Here is a 20,664-nt window from a genome sequence, read left to right on the forward strand (position 1 = left end):
AAATCGTGTTCGTGCCATCTTATTGCCATTTTCCTTGCTGTTTGTCCCACATAATCCTTTGAACATGAACAACTTATATTATATATTCCTGTGGTTTCCGCATCTGGTAGAGAGTTTCTCATTTTGAATTCATTAAATGTACATTCCAAACTTCTTGGTGATTTAAAAACAATTTTGAAATCAAAACTTCTGAAAATTTTTGCAATTTTATGTGAGAATCCCTTGTGGAATGGAATGCACACAAATTTCTTTTCAACGGATTTTTCATCTTTGTATGTATTTCTCTTTTCCTTTAGTTTTCTTGCTACAACTAAAGGAATCAGAGAATCAGAGAATCAGATTTTTGAGAAGATGCAAGTTAAACAATATAGTGCCAAATTTTTTGAAGTGGAAAGTTAGAACTCGTAATACCTACACCAGTGAATTTAAAGGCAAGCTACAAATGTTAATGATAGGACGACTAATGAGGGACTCGTACTCAGAATTGGACAGCCTTTCTCAAAAGACATATGATCTCCACATCACCTTGTCAAATTCTTTGCATCCACTCATATGGGATAAAGTAAACAGAGCTACACAACAAGTTGTAGAACACTACAGCAAGCTTTCAGAAAGGAGACTTGATAGGAAATTCTACCAGCTAATTCAAGAAGAACAAGTTACACACAACAACAATGAAAGAAGAGAAGCAGTTAATGTCACTGGTAAAATAGAAACTAAGAACATTGACAACAGATTATTTATAAATCTTACGGATATTGAGGTACCTGATGAGTATATACAAATTTTTCAATTCGGAATGAAATTTGCAGTTGGTAATGCTTATATACACAAAGAAGATTTTGTGATTTCAATAGAAAAAGCACTGAATTTCTTAGATGATGAGGAGGAAAAGAGAAAATTACGAAGTCTCACACATGATGCTCTTGATGAACGGTTAAGTTTTGAATACAACAGAAGAAATAACAGAGGTCCAAAATACACAAAACGGGAGAAAGAGCATATAAGGTTGGGGAAAAAAGTTCATGGCTTCAAGATCTGGTTGAAAGAAAACAACATTTTCTTAACAAAATCAGACAAGGAAAATAAACCTGTCCTTATCCGAATTAAGGACTATAAAGAAAAAATGGAAGAATGTTTCAAAGTAAACAATTTCACAGAAACCTCTCGAAACCCTATAAATAAAATAATAAATGAGGTAAAGAAAGTAATTGAAAGCAGTATCACGATACCAAGGGAAATGAAGAAAAAACTCATTGTCAAAAATTCAACCCTGCCGATTGCCTTTGGACTACCAAAAACTCACAAACCAGGAACTCCAATACGACCCATCATTGCAACTTACACACATCCTGCATACAAACTATCCAAATATTTAGTTGAAAGACTTGCTATAATTAAACAACAAACACCATTCAGTGTTAAAAATGCATATGAAGTGAAACAGAAACTAAAAAATATTGTTTGGAATAATGAGTATCATATTGCAAGTTTTGATGTTGAAAATTTATATCCAAGTGTCCCAATAGAAGGTGCCACAGATGCATTACACAGATGGCTTATTGAGATGAAGGTTAACCCAGTAGAATCATGGGAAATGGTTCGATGGTTTACTGTATGTGCAAATTACAATTACTTTATATTTGATGGCAAAATCTATCAGCAAAGTAATGGTCTATCAATGGGAAACCCAGTATCCGGAATCATCTCCAGCATTTTCCTTCATTACATAGAATCTCCAATTGTTAATGCAATAGGTGCGGATATCAAACTCTACATCAGATATGTAGATGATGTGCTAATTATTGCTAAAAATGATAACACCATCATGGACGTATTTAAATTGTTAAATGAATCACATCATCGCATAAAATTCACTTGTGAACCCATGAATAACAATGTAATTTCTTTCCTTGATCTGCAAATTAAGACAACTGACTCAACAATTCAAACATCAGTCCATAGAAAAAAATTAGCGGGTGAAAAATACATCCATGTCAATTCAGAACATTCGCGTATAACAATGGATAACATATTTTTAAATTTTTTCCTGAGAGCACAAAGACTATGTTCTAATAATGAGGATATCAAAAATGAAGAAGAAAGGCTTTTTAATATAGCAAAAGAAAATGGCTTTCACACTAACAGAATAAACCAAATCAAAAAACAAGTAGCAAGAAAACTAAAGGAAAAGAGAAATACAGACAAAGATGAAAAATCTGTTGAAAAGAAATTTGTGTGCATTCCATTCCACAAGGGATTCTCACATAAAATTGCAAAAATTTTCAGAAGTTTTGATTTCAAAATTGTTTTTAAATCGCCAAGAAGTTTGGAATGTACATTTAATGAATTCAAAATGAGAAACTCTCTACCAGATGCGGAAACCACAGGAATATATAATATAAGTTGTTCATGTTCAAAGGATTATGTGGGACAAACAGCAAGGAAAATGGCAATAAGATGGCACGAACACGATTTGGACATTATAAATCTAAACCCAAGAACAGGTTTGTCAACTCATATCATCGAAGAGAAACATTTGATTAAAAAGAGAAGGGTTTTAAAAAGATTAACGGGAAACACAGAGTTGAATGTCTGGGAAGCTTCGTTCATTGCAGAAGAACACTGGAATAAATTAAATAATGAAAATGGTAATGTAGATCCAGTATGGAGTTTTCTTTTTCACAAATGGAGTAAGCCACCATCTTTGAAATTTAATGTAACAGAAAACATCAAGAGACTGTGTGAAAACAATGATGAATTTGAATTACCTGATGATATTTGGGATTCATAATTTAAAAAATCTCAAATAAAAATACAACAGACTGCTTTTTTTCACAGTTAAGTTGCTATATTACAACAATGTAACATTGACAACGTCCATTATATAACGGATTCTTTTTATTTAAAAATTACTAACCATTGTTATAACTGTATCTTTAGTCAAAATGAAAATAAATGTCTGATGAAAGGAGCGTGTGTTCTCCTGAAACGTCACAAAGAAAAACTGTTTTCTTATGCTTGTAATAACCGTAAACTACAAGAAAATAATTCTATAATGCAAGCAATGCATACATACAAGAAAAACTATTATTCATCTATTACGGGGAGAGAGGTACGTACCTTCCAGAAATATCAAATCAAGATTCAAACAACACTTCAGAGAATCAGATTTTTGAGAAGATGCAAGTTAAACAATATAGTGCCAAATTTTTTGAAGTGGAAAGTTAGAACTCGTAATACCTACACCAGTGAATTTAAAGGCAAGCTACAAATGTTAATGATAGGACGACTAATGAGGGACTCGTACTCAGAATTGGACAGCCTTTCTCGAAAGACATATGATCTCCACATCACCTTGTCAAATTCTTTGCATCCACTCATATGGGATAAAGTAAACAGAGCTACACAACAAGTTGTAGAACACTACAGCAAGCTTTCAGAAAGGAGACTTGATAGGAAATTCTACCAGCTAATTCAAGAAGAACAAGTTACACACAACAACAATGAAAGAAGAGAAGCAGTTAATGTCACTGGTAAAATAGAAACTAAGAACATTGACAACAGATTATTTATAAATCTTACGGATATTGAGGTACCTGATGAGTATATACAAATTTTTCAATTCGGAATGAAATTTGCAGTTGGTAATGCTTATATACACAAAGAAGATTTTGTGATTTCAATAGAAAAAGCACTGAATTTCTTAGATGATGAGGAGGAAAAGAGAAAATTACGAAGTCTCACACATGATGCTCTTGATGAACGGTTAAGTTTTGAATACAACAGAAGAAATAACAGAGGTCCAAAATACACAAAACGGGAGAAAGAGCATATAAGGTTGGGGAAAAAAGTTCATGGCTTCAAGATCTGGTTGAAAGAAAACAACATTTTCTTAACAAAATCAGACAAGGAAAATAAACCTGTCCTTATCCGAATTAAGGACTATAAAGAAAAAATGGAAGAATGTTTCAAAGTAAACAATTTCACAGAAACCTCTCGAAACCCTATAAATAAAATAATAAATGAGGTAAAGAAAGTAATTGAAAGCAGTATCACGATACCAAGGGAAATGAAGAAAAAACTCATTGTCAAAAATTCAACCCTGCCGATTGCCTTTGGACTACCAAAAACTCACAAACCAGGAACTCCAATACGACCCATCATTGCAACTTACACACATCCTGCATACAAACTATCCAAATATTTAGTTGAAAGACTTGCTATAATTAAACAACAAACACCATTCAGTGTTAAAAATGCATATGAAGTGAAACAGAAACTAAAAAATATTGTTTGGAATAATGAGTATCATATTGCAAGTTTTGATGTTGAAAATTTATATCCAAGTGTCCCAATAGAAGGTGCCACAGATGCATTACACAGATGGCTTATTGAGATGAAGGTTAACCCAGTAGAATCATGGGAAATGGTTCGATGGTTTACTGTATGTGCAAATTACAATTACTTTATATTTGATGGCAAAATCTATCAGCAAAGTAATGGTCTATCAATGGGAAACCCAGTATCCGGAATCATCTCCAGCATTTTCCTTCATTACATAGAATCTCCAATTGTTAATGCAATAGGTGCGGATATCAAACTCTACATCAGATATGTAGATGATGTGCTAATTATTGCTAAAAATGATAACACCATCATGGACGTATTTAAATTGTTAAATGAATCACATCATCGCATAAAATTCACTTGTGAACCCATGAATAACAATGTAATTTCTTTCCTTGATCTGCAAATTAAGACAACTGACTCAACAATTCAAACATCAGTCCATAGAAAAAAATTAGCGGGTGAAAAATACATCCATGTCAATTCAGAACATTCGCGTATAACAATGGATAACATATTTTTAAATTTTTTCCTGAGAGCACAAAGACTATGTTCTAATAATGAGGATATCAAAAATGAAGAAGAAAGGCTTTTTAATATAGCAAAAGAAAATGGCTTTCACACTAACAGAATAAACCAAATCAAAAAACAAGTAGCAAGAAAACTAAAGGAAAAGAGAAATACAGACAAAGATGAAAAATCTGTTGAAAAGAAATTTGTGTGCATTCCATTCCACAAGGGATTCTCACATAAAATTGCAAAAATTTTCAGAAGTTTTGATTTCAAAATTGTTTTTAAATCGCCAAGAAGTTTGGAATGTACATTTAATGAATTCAAAATGAGAAACTCTCTACCAGATGCGGAAACCACAGGAATATATAATATAAGTTGTTCATGTTCAAAGGATTATGTGGGACAAACAGCAAGGAAAATGGCAATAAGATGGCACGAACACGATTTGGACATTATAAATCTAAACCCAAGAACAGGTTTGTCAACTCATATCATCGAAGAGAAACATTTGATTAAAAAGAGAAGGGTTTTAAAAAGATTAACGGGAAACACAGAGTTGAATGTCTGGGAAGCTTCGTTCATTGCAGAAGAACACTGGAATAAATTAAATAATGAAAATGGTAATGTAGATCCAGTATGGAGTTTTCTTTTTCACAAATGGAGTAAGCCACCATCTTTGAAATTTAATGTAACAGAAAACATCAAGAGACTGTGTGAAAACAATGATGAATTTGAATTACCTGATGATATTTGGGATTCATAATTTAAAAAATCTCAAATAAAAATACAACAGACTGCTTTTTTTCACAGTTAAGTTGCTATATTACAACAATGTAACATTGACAACGTCCATTATATAACGGATTCTTTTTATTTAAAAATTACTAACCATTGTTATAACTGTATCTTTAGTCAAAATGAAAATAAATGTCTGATGAAAGGAGCGTGTGTTCTCCTGAAACGTCACAAAGAAAAACTGTTTTCTTATGCTTGTAATAACCGTAAACTACAAGAAAATAATTCTATAATGCAAGCAATGCATACATACAAGAAAAACTATTATTCATCTATTACGGGGAGAGAGGTACGTACCTTCCAGAAATATCAAATCAAGATTCAAACAACACTTCAGAGAATCAGATTTTTGAGAAGATGCAAGTTAAACAATATAGTGCCAAATTTTTTGAAGTGGAAAGTTAGAACTCGTAATACCTACACCAGTGAATTTAAAGGCAAGCTACAAATGTTAATGATAGGACGACTAATGAGGGACTCGTACTCAGAATTGGACAGCCTTTCTCGAAAGACATATGATCTCCACATCACCTTGTCAAATTCTTTGCATCCACTCATATGGGATAAAGTAAACAGAGCTACACAACAAGTTGTAGAACACTACAGCAAGCTTTCAGAAAGGAGACTTGATAGGAAATTCTACCAGCTAATTCAAGAAGAACAAGTTACACACAACAACAATGAAAGAAGAGAAGCAGTTAATGTCACTGGTAAAATAGAAACTAAGAACATTGACAACAGATTATTTATAAATCTTACGGATATTGAGGTACCTGATGAGTATATACAAATTTTTCAATTCGGAATGAAATTTGCAGTTGGTAATGCTTATATACACAAAGAAGATTTTGTGATTTCAATAGAAAAAGCACTGAATTTCTTAGATGATGAGGAGGAAAAGAGAAAATTACGAAGTCTCACACATGATGCTCTTGATGAACGGTTAAGTTTTGAATACAACAGAAGAAATAACAGAGGTCCAAAATACACAAAACGGGAGAAAGAGCATATAAGGTTGGGGAAAAAAGTTCATGGCTTCAAGATCTGGTTGAAAGAAAACAACATTTTCTTAACAAAATCAGACAAGGAAAATAAACCTGTCCTTATCCGAATTAAGGACTATAAAGAAAAAATGGAAGAATGTTTCAAAGTAAACAATTTCACAGAAACCTCTCGAAACCCTATAAATAAAATAATAAATGAGGTAAAGAAAGTAATTGAAAGCAGTATCACGATACCAAGGGAAATGAAGAAAAAACTCATTGTCAAAAATTCAACCCTGCCGATTGCCTTTGGACTACCAAAAACTCACAAACCAGGAACTCCAATACGACCCATCATTGCAACTTACACACATCCTGCATACAAACTATCCAAATATTTAGTTGAAAGACTTGCTATAATTAAACAACAAACACCATTCAGTGTTAAAAATGCATATGAAGTGAAACAGAAACTAAAAAATATTGTTTGGAATAATGAGTATCATATTGCAAGTTTTGATGTTGAAAATTTATATCCAAGTGTCCCAATAGAAGGTGCCACAGATGCATTACACAGATGGCTTATTGAGATGAAGGTTAACCCAGTAGAATCATGGGAAATGGTTCGATGGTTTACTGTATGTGCAAATTACAATTACTTTATATTTGATGGCAAAATCTATCAGCAAAGTAATGGTCTATCAATGGGAAACCCAGTATCCGGAATCATCTCCAGCATTTTCCTTCATTACATAGAATCTCCAATTGTTAATGCAATAGGTGCGGATATCAAACTCTACATCAGATATGTAGATGATGTGCTAATTATTGCTAAAAATGATAACACCATCATGGACGTATTTAAATTGTTAAATGAATCACATCATCGCATAAAATTCACTTGTGAACCCATGAATAACAATGTAATTTCTTTCCTTGATCTGCAAATTAAGACAACTGACTCAACAATTCAAACATCAGTCCATAGAAAAAAATTAGCGGGTGAAAAATACATCCATGTCAATTCAGAACATTCGCGTATAACAATGGATAACATATTTTTAATTTTTTTCCTGAGAGCACAAAGACTATGTTCTAATAATGAGGATATCAAAAATGAAGAAGAAAGGCTTTTTAATATAGCAAAAGAAAATGGCTTTCCCACTAACAGAATAAACCAAATCAAAAAACAAGTAGCAAGAAAACTAAAGGAAAAGAGAAATACAGACAAAGATGAAAAATCTGTTGAAAAGAAATTTGTGTGCATTCCATTCCACAAGGGATTCTCACATAAAATTGCAAAAATTTTCAGAAGTTTTGATTTCAAAATTGTTTTTAAATCACCAAGAAGTTTGGAATGTACATTTAATGAATTCAAAATGAGAAACTCTCTACCAGATGCGGAAACCACAGGAATATATAATATAAGTTGTTCATGTTCAAAGGATTATGTGGGACAAACAGCAAGGAAAATGGCAATAAGATGGCACGAACACGATTTGGACATTATAAATCTAAACCCAAGAACAGGTTTGTCAACTCATATCATCGAAGAGAAACATTTGATTAAAAAGAGAAGGGTTTTAAAAAGATTAACGGGAAACACAGAGTTGAATGTCTGGGAAGCTTCGTTCATTGCAGAAGAACACGGGAATAAATTAAATAATGAAAATGGTAATATAGATCCAGTATGGAGTTTTCTTTTTCACAAATGGAGTAAGCCACCATCTTTGAAATTTAATGTAACAGAAAACATCAAGAGACTGTGTGAAAACAATGATGAATTTGAATTACCTGATGATATTTGGGATTCATAATTTAAAAAATCTCAAATAAAAATACAACAGACTGCTTTTTTTCACAGTTAAGTTGCTATATTACAACAATGTAACATTGACAACGTCCATTATATAACGGATTCTTTTTATTTAAAAATTACTAACCATTGTTATAACTGTATCTTTAGTCAAAATGAAAATAAATGTCTGATGAAAGGAGCGTGTGTTCTCCTGAAACGTCACAAAGAAAAACTGTTTTCTTATGCTTGTAATAACCGTAAACTACAAGAAAATAATTCGATCTGAGCATGGGTGTTCTTTGCGAGTGTCCCTTCATCAATTTTACCATATCATTTATCTTCTTCATCGCGATTAACTAAAAGTGGAAGAAAAGCGAAGCTAACAAAAAATAATTCAAATTGACGTTCTAGATGGGGACGGCAGAAAATAAACAATCTAAGGCAATAAGAATATCTATCACAGCCCGAATGGCGTGACTTCAGGATCACTTTCGTTACTTTCTCTTATGTATGCACACTGATTTTCTAGCTTGTAATTTGAAGACGAAAGTAGGATAAAAAAGCTAACAAAATCAATACATAACTTAAATTATGTGTTTTTTTCTTTCACAGAAGAATAACGTTTGATCTTACGCTAGGATTTGTTACCAGAAGAAAACATCAGAAGTGTTTGTTATATACATGGAGTTTCAGTAACAACACAATAAAGAAACAAATACATTCCAAATCAAAATTATGCCACACGCATAGTCATTTCAATAATTATTTTCTCCTTGCCACACAAACAACAACAACAATGTATAAAGCTGTGACTCGGTGAAATACTTTTTGTGGCACCAGTTTGGCAGAAAAAGGGGGGAAAAATAACTTTGACCACATGGGAAATCGAACCTAGGATTTCTGCTTATGAAGCTGGCGTTTTACTGACATTGACACAAGCCACTGTGCGAAGGGAGATTTCTCCTGAAGATTGCACTTTTACCTGTCTGGCTCCAAACTTGCAATGTCCCTTCTCTCTAATTACATTAATTTGAAAGCAATACGCTTCTTGGTATAGTGTCTCTAAGCTGTGCACACATTGCTCACAGACTATAAGTTAATGTTGTGTGTGTGTATTAATGAAGACGCCTAATAATCTTGGTGCTCTAGCTTGTGTCAACATAGCAGATTTGGATATGTGGCGACGAATCTTCTAAGTCAATGGCACATACATAATTATATTTTTAAACTAACTATTTGACGAAGAAGAGTGACTTTTCAGGAAATTATGAAGACATTCGTCCAGCCTATATTGATTCTGTTAGCTTTTTTATTGCACTTTCGTGCTCAAATTACAAGCTAGAAAAGCAGTTTGCATGAGTAAGAGAAAGTAACAAAAGTGATCCTGAAGTCACGTCATTCAGGTCGTGATAGATATTCTTATTGCCTTGGATTGTTTATTTTCTCCCGTCCACATCTAGAACGTCAATGTGATTTATTTTTTGTTAGCCTCGCTTTTCCTCCAATTTTAGTTAATCGCAATGAAGAAGATAAATGATGATATGGTAAAATTGATGAAGGGACTCTCGAATTGAACACCCACTCTCAGGTCGGAATTCAAACCCAGGTCCTCTTGGTGAATGTCGACTTTGCTGTTACGTTAATCTAGGGAAAGAGGTAATGGAACCACCATCCACTCCCCTCTGCTTTCAAATGAACATTAGCTTTTCGCAAGTGACATTATTGATGCAGTTTTTTTCTTCTATTTTTCATTAGTTATGGGATATTGATTATCTCGAACATATCTGACTTTTTTCCCGCCATTCTCTTTTAAAATTGAAAACTGCATTGCATTAATAATTAAAATGCAAAGCTTTCCTGTAACTGTTTCTTTTCACTCAGCAAGTCAGAACATTCCCTGCATCCTGTGAAAGACTTTCGTGGTAAGCAACACTGCAGAGTGCTGTTTTCCCGCACCTTTACTTCGGCTGTACTGCCACACTCGATCGGCTCAGAAGCTGATCTTTAACTCAAACAAGTGTTCCAGATCTTGTGAAGAGAACTGTAGCAGCCGATACCAAAGATTTTGAGTGGCTAGAGCAGCCAAGAGGAACAACTCATTTGTCAAGATTTGTCCTTGTCAAAGGTTCGTTCACCCTTCCTTGTGGCAGGTTGGGGTTTCGCACAAGAATTCCATGTACATTTCTAAAAATGATGCACCCTCCTGGGAAGCAGATGACAAGATCAGAGGCAGGGCTGAACTGAAAGTGCTTCGCCCAAACGTGGCATTATGAAGGCATGTAACTGCCTGTTGTCAACGCTATGTGGAAATAAAAGTTATCATTCATTTGCCAATTGTTGCTCACAAACTCGTTGGTTGGTTAAGAATGTGATGTTTTCAAAATCAGCATTGTTATTCTAATGCTAGCTAGGTTCATTCCGGAGTTCCTGGAAAGGGATGAATGTCGCTGTGGGAGGGAGAGTTGTGGTTTTCTTCTTTTGCCCTTATCCTTCTGTGCGACTCTTGCCCAATGCCGACACTGCAGTGACTTGTTTTTATTCCAAATCCTTATAAAACCTTTCTTGAGCAGGCCTCATTTCCATTAAGGTATCAACTCTGGGCAAGCTCCAGCACCTATTAACCTGTTGGGTGAGATGAGTCGAGGAAAGAGCTAATAAAACCTTTTCCTGCTCTTCCAAAAATAGGCAATAGTTAGGCTGGAAAGTTCAATGAACTAACCAATCTCTAACTGTGCACTGGTGGTAATATATGTATGTTTTTATTGCAAATGACAGAGAATAATGGACAGCAGGGCATATACAGAGCTGCCAAATAAGCATTAAATATATCTGTATTGTATATATTTTTACGTCGTTTTCCTCCCTCTACAGGTTAATCCAAACGATAAGAATGTTGTTTACATTTGTATTTATAATGTAAAATATATATTTTCATTCCTTGTGCAAGCTGTATGCTATATGTAGGGACATGGAATTTTCGCGATGCGCGAAATCGCAAAATGTGAAAAAAAATATGCAATTTTGAACATTCTCCACGTAACTACACCCCCAATGATGAAATATGCATGAGTTTTATTCACGAAGTAATGCAAAATGTGTGCTTTTGCACGAAATGAATGCTTTTTCGCGAAATAACCGTGAAATAACATCAAATTAAGTAGAAAATATGCAAAAACCGGCAATCAAGGTTGTGTACACAAACTGTCGATTTGTAACGAAACGTTTGCCTAAAGTTTCCTACCACTTGCAGCTGAAGAACGTTTTTTCTTCGATCACATCAGGAAGACGCTGCAAATTGGGATTTCCCATGCACATAATCTCAGTTCGAAAACTTCGGTCCCTGTCAAGCTGCATTCCTTTCTTCCCTGAATGTCTACTCAACTTCCAGTTTCATTGAACTTGCTAGCTGCAGCAGCGATAAGATTAGTCTGTTCCCGCACATCAAGGGAAACAATGGTGTCATTTGTGTTCAGTCATGAATGAATTTTGTTTATCATCATGTGATTTTCAACATGTGTTTGTGTATGTGCAGTAGTGATTACTCTGTATTTTATTTGTTGGACAGCAAGGATATCCTTTAAATACATACAATGAATAAATCACTTGAGATATGCAATTTAGAAATGAAGTGATTTTGTGTTGATGTTTTCTTTTTGGTTGGACAGCTAAGTACTTGTGTATGTGTACAGTATATAAAAATGAAGTAGTTTATCAATTTATAGCTCTTTTGTATGTTGTTTCCTCATGATGAAAAAGTGTGTGCCAATTTTTTTTTTTTTCCACCACTGGTATATACCGCTGATCTAACATTTTATTTACCGCTCTCCTCAGTTTTTATTTACCATACATTTGTCTCCCTAGCTATATGCTATACGCACTACATAAATTTTATTTTACATGTGATGTGATGAGTTTTGTGACAGTACCTAGCCTTTGTTGTTTTACTGGAATTATACAAGTATCGGAATTGGTATCAGCAAATGTTGGTATCAGCTCAGCCCTAATTTTTACATGTCACCCCTTTCCCACTCCCACCCATAGGGGTGACCGGGGTGTCTTCATGTTGTCCTGTCCATGTGTATTTGTTCTTTTCATCAAAAAACTGAAACTTCCTTGTTTTAGGCAACTTTGCATGAATGTGCTTCAAGTTCTAGCACATGTCTCAGTACATATAAGGTTGCCAGACTGTTGACAGAATACAGTGTTTTAGTACCATAGTTACATGTCAGGAGATGTTATTGTTCTCTCCTGCAGTAAGAGTAAGTTACATGTAAGGAGATTGTTATTCTTCTCTCCTGCGGTAAGAGTAATTTACTATGCATATTCACCTGAAGTTTCTTAATTTGATCAAATGCTTATACAGTGTGTTTCAAAATGATTTGAACAATAAACAATCATAATCACATCGAATATGCAGTGTGAAATACATTCAAGCACATCCTTAAGTTGTTGATTTTTTTTTGTCTCATTAGTTCTAAATTCTGCCGCCAGATGCCAGGCTGACCAGTTGTAAAATAGCTGCCAGTGGTGAGGAGAAAGCATTTTCTGAGAGTAGGTTGGTCATGTGTGTGCAGTGTCAGTTTTGTACATGATTTCATAAAGATCCACCACCAGAGAACAGTGTTCCATTAGCGCTGCGGTGCAAACCATTGACAATAACATGCTGAAACATGGCCGGATGGAATTAGATTACCATATTGACGTGTGCAGAGTAAGCACATTTCTGAGTTAACTTTGCGATAACCATTGGCACTTAAACTTGGACAGTTACATTATGTGTGTGTGAAATTGTATCTTATTTTGACAATTTATGAATAAAATATGATGAGTTGAAATTGTTCACATCATTTTGAAATATTTTTAGCCCATAACAGAATCTAGTAGAAAAATTAATAAAAATAAATTTGAAGATTTCTCCAACCATTCATAATAATCTCCAAGGATTCACTTTTCAGGTAATTAGGTAATTGTGTGTGATTTGTATTTTTCAATCAACTTAAAATAAAATTCTAATATTGTCATAATTTGTTTTAATTATAACTTTTCTTACATTGCAGATAAACATTTGAAACAACACACTGACAGTTTTTCTTGTGAATTTTGTGATTACAAGGCTTCATCACACCCTGACAAGAAGAAGCACATGGCTATTCACTCAGACAAGAGAAATCACATATGTGAATATTGTGGCAAAGCATTTTTCAAGAACATCACATTGAAGGAACATCTAAAATATGTTCATGAACGTACCAAAGAATATGCATGTGCAACGGTAAGCACCTCTTTTGATTGATTGAGTTGGTGTTTTAAGTCCACTTTATGCACAGTAAGGCTAATCGGGACTGGACCTACAGTTTAAAGTGGGATCCGAACCACTGTGTGCCTCCACTGGCACCTCTTTTAAAATTGTGGAAAAAAATGTAAACACTTCGTATTAACCTATTACAAATACACACAGGATATCACTACGCTATAAGGTGGATTGGGAAAAAATTGAATGTGAAGAACATACAAAGCTAAAAAGATGTTTTTCTGCGATATGTGTGTCAATTGAAGGGCTCGGTTGTAAAAAATGGTAAAGCCCACTTTAGACTAAATCATTTTCCTTAGCATTTTTCTTAACAATTATGCCATGACCAAAATGCTCCAAAGTGAAAAATTTGGCATTTCAGATGGCATGGCATATTTCATGGCATTTCTCAAGGATAGGATCGATCCTATTTCCGTAGCATTTTTCGTAGCATAACCCATCAGAAGCGACCTCTAAGTCACGAGTGCAGCTGTAATGGCGGCCACACGAGATGTAAACAATGTATCACTTCTCATTTTTAAAAGCCGAGGAATAACGTTTCATATAAAACAATTTTAGGTACAAACAATGGTGTTTCATAAATATATACTTTACAACATTCACTGTGCATGTATTGAAGAATATTTTAGTTGTTTCAATTGTAAACACCCTGCACTGAGCATAGATGGTGTAACTCGATGTGTCTTTTGTGCTGTATATGTTATACATCGTAATCGCAAAAGCTTACCGAAATTTTACATGAAATGCTTCCATGTCAAGTACTATGTGCTATAAGATTTTTTTGGAGGCATTTACGTAGCATTTATGCTAGCAAAAATGTTAATGGAAATGCTTTCGTCTAAAGCAGGCTTTAGTGACATTTTGGTCATTTCCGAGTTCATTAAGAGAAAAGGTTATTAGAAACTATACTGTAAATAAATTGTTTTCATGTTGTGTTTACCAGTTTCAGAAGGCTTCACTGAGTCCACTGCAAATTGTATGACATGGCAATTTCACTCGAAAATTCAAGGATGGAACATTTTACTTTGTAACTCATTAATGACCAAAATGTTACTATCATGTTTTACACCCGAGCTCTTCAATTCTAATCCACTTACAGTTCACTTTTCTGTGCAGTTTCTTTTTAAATCGTGATCAATTTTGCCACCTGGTGGGTAGTTTTGTCATACACATTGGTAGAGGCATGCATATTTCGTTTTTGACAAAAAGTGAAATAACACATTATAATGTTAATTTTTCATGTTTCTGAAAGGTGTGAGGTGCATTTCCCTACTCTGTTTTGTCACGAAATGATGCGAAATAAACTGCAAAATGCGAAATAGACTCTTAAACATGAAATTCACCATTTATATACCGACGTGATATTTTATGAAGTCTGAAGTATCCTGTGAGTTATTCAACTCACGGAAAATTGATTATTAATGTTTTGTTTCATCAATTTTCCATTCATAACCAGGTTGTTGTTGTTTTTTTGTTTTTGTTTTTGCTCCATTTCTTTCGCAAAGGTACATTAATTAAAACTTACGCATTTAGAAATGAAGGATGTGACAAATTAATTGGTATTTTGATAAGGAATTTCGATGTATTGGTTTGTTGATGAATTTTAGTGATGACTCTTTAAATTAGTGCCAACGTATGTCACATTGCATGTAAAGACAAATACCCAGGTTCCATAAAATAGATGGTGAAATACATAGTTTATTTTCCAAAGAAAACATTTTGTGAACACCTGTGTACTTTAATTATCGTGATACTTTGCAATTTTATATTGTATCAGTTACAGGTATTAATAAATTTTTGGCATTTTATCGGTATCTGCAATAATATCATGTTGGTTTATTCATATTAAAAGTTTAATGTTTTTAATGACAAGTTTTCCTATGTCAGTTTTTTAATTTCATCGGGGAGAAACATCAGTTTAAATTTAAACTTATCCCTAGAGGCACATTTTTGGTAAATAAAAAAAAAGCAAAATTTATGTGCAAAGACAGAATCAATTTCAGGTTCGAAAGTGGTAAATCAAATCAAATTTTGGTGTTAAAATGGTGAAAAATCAGATCAAAAGCTGTTTATAAAATAGAATTTTGTTTTTAAAATTATTAATACAATTCTAAATTTGATTTAAAAATTGCACTTATTACACAAAGGTTGGTATTCCTGCTACAACCATTTTTTGTCATCATCTTCTAATGGAACCAAACCCATCTAGCCTAACCTAACCACCACATATTATTTTATACCTCAAAAAGCTACTAGCCAGTGTCAATGCTTGAAACAGTTGTAGCAGCAATCACTATCTTTTTACCCAAAATAAGCATATCTCTTATAATAGCATATTTATGTAGTTACCAGAGTATTGAGTTTATTCCTGTATAAAGGGGTCCAGAATAATTCAAACTTCAGAAAATGTCACGTTGGTAAATAAACTGTAAATTGCATGTTTAATAGTATTTCGCATCATTTAGTGACAAAACAGGATAGGAAAATGCACCTCATACCTTTCAGAACCATGAAAATTAACATTATAATGTGTTATTTCACATTTAGTGTTTTCGTCAAAAATTAAACATGCATGCCTTTACCTATCCTACGTGTCTTAATATAATGTCCTCATTTTCTTTTTCCAGTGTGGTTTTACAACATATCGACGCACTGTGCTGGATATGCATATTCGTATGAGACATTATGGAGTGTACAAGAATCACGTGTGTCCTGTGTGCAATGCTATCTTAAAGCAGCGGAGTGCATTTTTGGAACATATGCGTCGACACACGGGAGAGCGTCCTCACCAATGCGAGGAGTGTGGCGGTGCTTTTAGTTGCGCAGGAAGACTGACGGCTCACAAGAAGAGCGTACATCTCCCGCGCCAGTATCAGTGTTCCACATGCGAGAAGGCGTTCCAGACGAAGCACAACCTGAATCGGCACCAAATTGTTCATTCTAAAGAGAAACCGTTCTCGTGCCCTCACTGTCAGTTCTCGTGTAACCTACTAGGGAATCTTAAATATCACATTAAGACTCTTCATCCTATCGAGGAGTATCACAATCACAAAGTAACCAAATTATTAGAAGAAAGTGCAGATCCTGGGTGGGTCATAAAGGGGAAAACTTTTACAGAGGAATATTTGAAAGAGTTGTCGTCGAAGTTAGGAAGGACCGTAACAATAGAAGAGTTGAAAATGAAAGAAAAGGAAAGAGAGGAAAGGACCGAAGAAGAACTTAAGAAGGCCATCGAAGCTAGAAATTTACTAGAGGCAAGAAGGCTGGAAAAAATTGAAACGGAAGCTCTCCTAAAGCAAGAACTTGAGAAGGAAAAACAAGAAAAGCTAGCCCAAAAAATGCAGAGAAAGATGGAAAGGGAAAAGAAGCAAGATGAGAAAGTGAAGAATAAACCTTCGAAAAAGAACAAGTGTATAGTAGTTCCTGAAAAATCACATTTGCAGTCAGTAGTTGTGTTGAACGAAGACTATGATTCCCCACAACAAGCGGGTGGTGAAATAGTTGTGAACGAAAGCCAACATAGGAGGGAGGAGATGGAGATGACAAAAATACTGTTAGAACTGGGGGAAGTCAAAGTTGAGGGGGTGAACAAAAAAACGGAACCGTCACTGTTGAAGAAAAACAATGTTGAGGCAAGCATCGTGGAAGAAAAAGCCCAGCAAGCTACCAATTACGTTCAACCACAAACTATATTTCTTCCCGTGGGTGAAGACTATGATGCCAAGCACTCTTTTGTAGTTATCATTGATCATAGAGATCATCTCGTGTAGCTTTCCTTTTTCAATTTCTCTACCACTCATCAGTGTGTATTAAAAACCACAGTGCAAGTGCTGATATAAAGAAGTAGTTCAAATTTTCACCACCAGGTTGAAATTTGGTGCTGAAGTAACAAAAACCAATAATTTGAGTTTGTCTGTACAGCAGTGTTCAATATGTACCCTGTCAACACGATTGACCCTTTGGAAGCACAAGATAGCGTGATCAATGGGTGCATGAAGCATTTCCCATGATGTTCACTATGCACCATATTTCAGTGCCACATTTCAATCTGGTGGTGAAAATTAGAACCTTTTTTTTGTCAGCATTCTCTTCTCCATGGTCTCCATAGCATCTGTATCAAGTTTCAGTGCAATCCAATGCTTGAAACAGGCTACAGAGGGCTCTGAGTTTGAAAACTCCATCAAATCTTTGAATTTGAGTCAAACAGAAATCCAGTGATTGATGCGAATCAGCACCATTTAACTAAAATTAACTGGTCTAATCTCTGTGGTGCAACAACAGTAATGGCCAAAGCATGTTAGTCAGTCTCTGATCTCCTGGTTAGCATGTCATGTCTGCTTATATTCAAGTGCTACCACCCATCACCTACAAAGAACAATTTTTGATTGTGTCTAGAAGTAATGAAGTTTTTTTTAAATCATTAGACACGAGAGGATGTTGATAGTCTCTCATTACTTGGATGTACTGAACATGTTAATGGATGTTGGCTTACCTTGAAGTGAACACATTAAAAAACAGCGCAATTAAAATGTACATTTTAACTTCAAGCTTTCGTCCCATCTCAGGGAAATGTACAGGAAAGTTGGGACAGGAAGAAAATGTAACAGGATGCCTTACATCGTCAGCTGATGCTTTTCTTGGGGTTAACATTTTAATTTTATTTGTGCTGGTTTTTTTTAATGTACTTGCTTCAGTTTGTCAGGTATGATTATCATTTTTTTTTTTCAAATCCAATGTATAACAGTGCTACGTTCCTATAAATTTGGATTTAATATACATTAATATATATGTGTGCGCTTGGCCTGCACAAAAACTTGTAAAATATATATTTCCAGTACAAGGCATAAAATGGCATGTAATATTTCAATTGTTAATTTGCCATGTGGATAGCAAGACCATGTTTCCACCTTAAAACCTCATTTCATATCTAATTGATGATCCATTCATTGTAACAAAGAGCAAGTTCTTCAAGTTGTGCTTAGTTGCATCAAATAGTAATGCAATGCTAAATACCCAAGCAGGAGGTAGATCATTAATTGAATGCTATCATGTTACATTATTGCCAGTTCAATACTGTTACATGCATTCAGAGAATGCAGCCTATTTCAGTTCATTATAATTTGGTAAATTTATACACTATTACAAGAATGTGTGCATATTGACCACTGTAAACATTCTGTGCTCATTGTGAACTTCTTGTAAAGGAATCACAGTTATTATGTATATATGTTCTTATTGTACATAAATGAAGTGTATTTTTTGTAAGATGGTTTTTGTAATTTTTAAGTAAATAAGCAAATTTTCTATTGAAAATTGATATTTTTTTCTTTTCATGTTATCCTTAATCAAAGAGCGTGTAGAACAAGTCCTCATTTGTCAAAAACCCATACATCAAAGTGTATGACATGCACAGTCCTGCCACCTTCAGTACAGTAAAGTGCCAAACTACTGCCAGTAGTATGTCGGGATGGGGGGGGGGGGGGGCCTGTTTCTGATTGGCTCTAAATTTTTAAATGTGATTGGTTTGTGGGAGAGCTGAGTCACGATCAGTGGCTGATGGTGGCTCTGAATTAGGTGAAGAACAATTAGGAAGAAAATGGGGAAATAGAGAAAATTAGATCAATAGTTACACACAGTAGTTATTAGAAAATAGTTTTAGTGTGTTTTTGTTAGAAACCCCATTTTCTACATACGTGTAACTAATAATCTAATTTTCTCTATTTCCCCATTTTCTTCCTAATTCAGAGCCACCAGCCGCCGCTGGTCATGATCGTCACTACTGCAAAAGAACAGCTGTGCTTGCTTAACAGTTGTGGCAGATTGACAATTTACATTTTACATCTTTTGTGCTCAAAACTTGTTTCAAAACAGCTCAAAACATATATCGTACACCCAACGACAGAAGAAACAATAGGTGAATTCAATCACTATTTTTATTCAGTTTGTTTTCCATACCATGAGGATAATAAATTGAAATCAAAACATCAATAACACTAGGGAACAAATTAAATATTTTTTTTTGCCTCCAGAGCGAAATAACTTGCGTCTTATGAAAACAAGTGTGCTGAATTAAAAAATAACGAAAAAAGTGCTCTAACATGCAAGATTTTATTTTTACAGGTAGATTTCAGTATACATGGAAATATGCGTAACAAATGTACAGAGCCATGAATTGCACATCATGTAAGTACATGTAAATAATATAAAGTATCATTTTATAAGGAAATTAGTAATCAGCCACTAGTCAAAAGTAATAGTTTTTCTTGTATGTACGCATTGCTTGCATTGTAGAATTATTTTCTTGTAGTTTAAGGTTATTACAAGCATAAGAAAACAGTTTTTCTTTGTGACGTTTCAGGAGAACACACGCTCCTTTCATCAGACATTTATTTTCATTTTGACTAAAGATACAGTTATAACAATGTACCTGATGAGTATATACAAATTTTTCAATTCGGAATGAAATTTGCAGTTGGTAATGCTTATATACACAAAGAAGATTTTGTGATTTCAATAGAAAAAGCACTGAATTTCTTAGATGATGAGGAGGAAAAGAGAAAATTACGAAGTCTCACACATGATGCTCTTGATGAACGGTTAAGTTTTGAATACAACAGAAGAAATAACAGAGGTCCAAAATACACAGAACGGGAGAAAGAGCATATAAGGTTGGGGAAAAAAGTTCATGGCTTCAAGATCTGGTTGAAAGAAAACAACATTTTCTTAATAAAATCAGACAAGGAAAATAAACCTGTCCTTATCCGAATTAAGGACTATAAAGAAAAAATGGAAGAATGTTTCAAAGTAAACAATTTCACAGAAACCTCTCGAAACCCTATAAATAAAATAATAAATGAGGTAAAGAAAGTAATTGAAAGCAGTATCACGATACCAAGGGAAATGAAGAAAAAACT

General features: G+C 34.3%; 1 protein-coding gene across 1 annotated transcript in view; it reads left to right on the forward strand.

Annotated features, from left to right (window-relative positions):
• LOC145998705 (uncharacterized) overlaps nucleotides 1–17,708 on the forward strand; it is a 44,627-nt gene extending 26,919 nt beyond the window's left edge. Inside the window, exons 6-7 of the mRNA XM_083135195.1 lie at nucleotides 13,497–13,711; nucleotides 16,378–17,708. Coding sequence (XP_082991321.1) covers nucleotides 13,497–13,711; nucleotides 16,378–17,520 — 1,358 coding nt within the window. The 3' untranslated portion in view covers nucleotides 17,521–17,708. The remainder of the gene's footprint in view (nucleotides 1–13,496; nucleotides 13,712–16,377) is intronic.
• Nucleotides 17,709–20,664: the final 2,956 nt, after the last annotated feature.

This window comes from Lepisma saccharinum, chromosome 14, assembly GCF_977018435.1.
Source record: "Lepisma saccharinum chromosome 14, izLepSacc3.1, whole genome shotgun sequence".
Lineage (NCBI taxonomy): Eukaryota > Metazoa > Arthropoda > Insecta > Zygentoma > Lepismatidae > Lepisma > Lepisma saccharinum.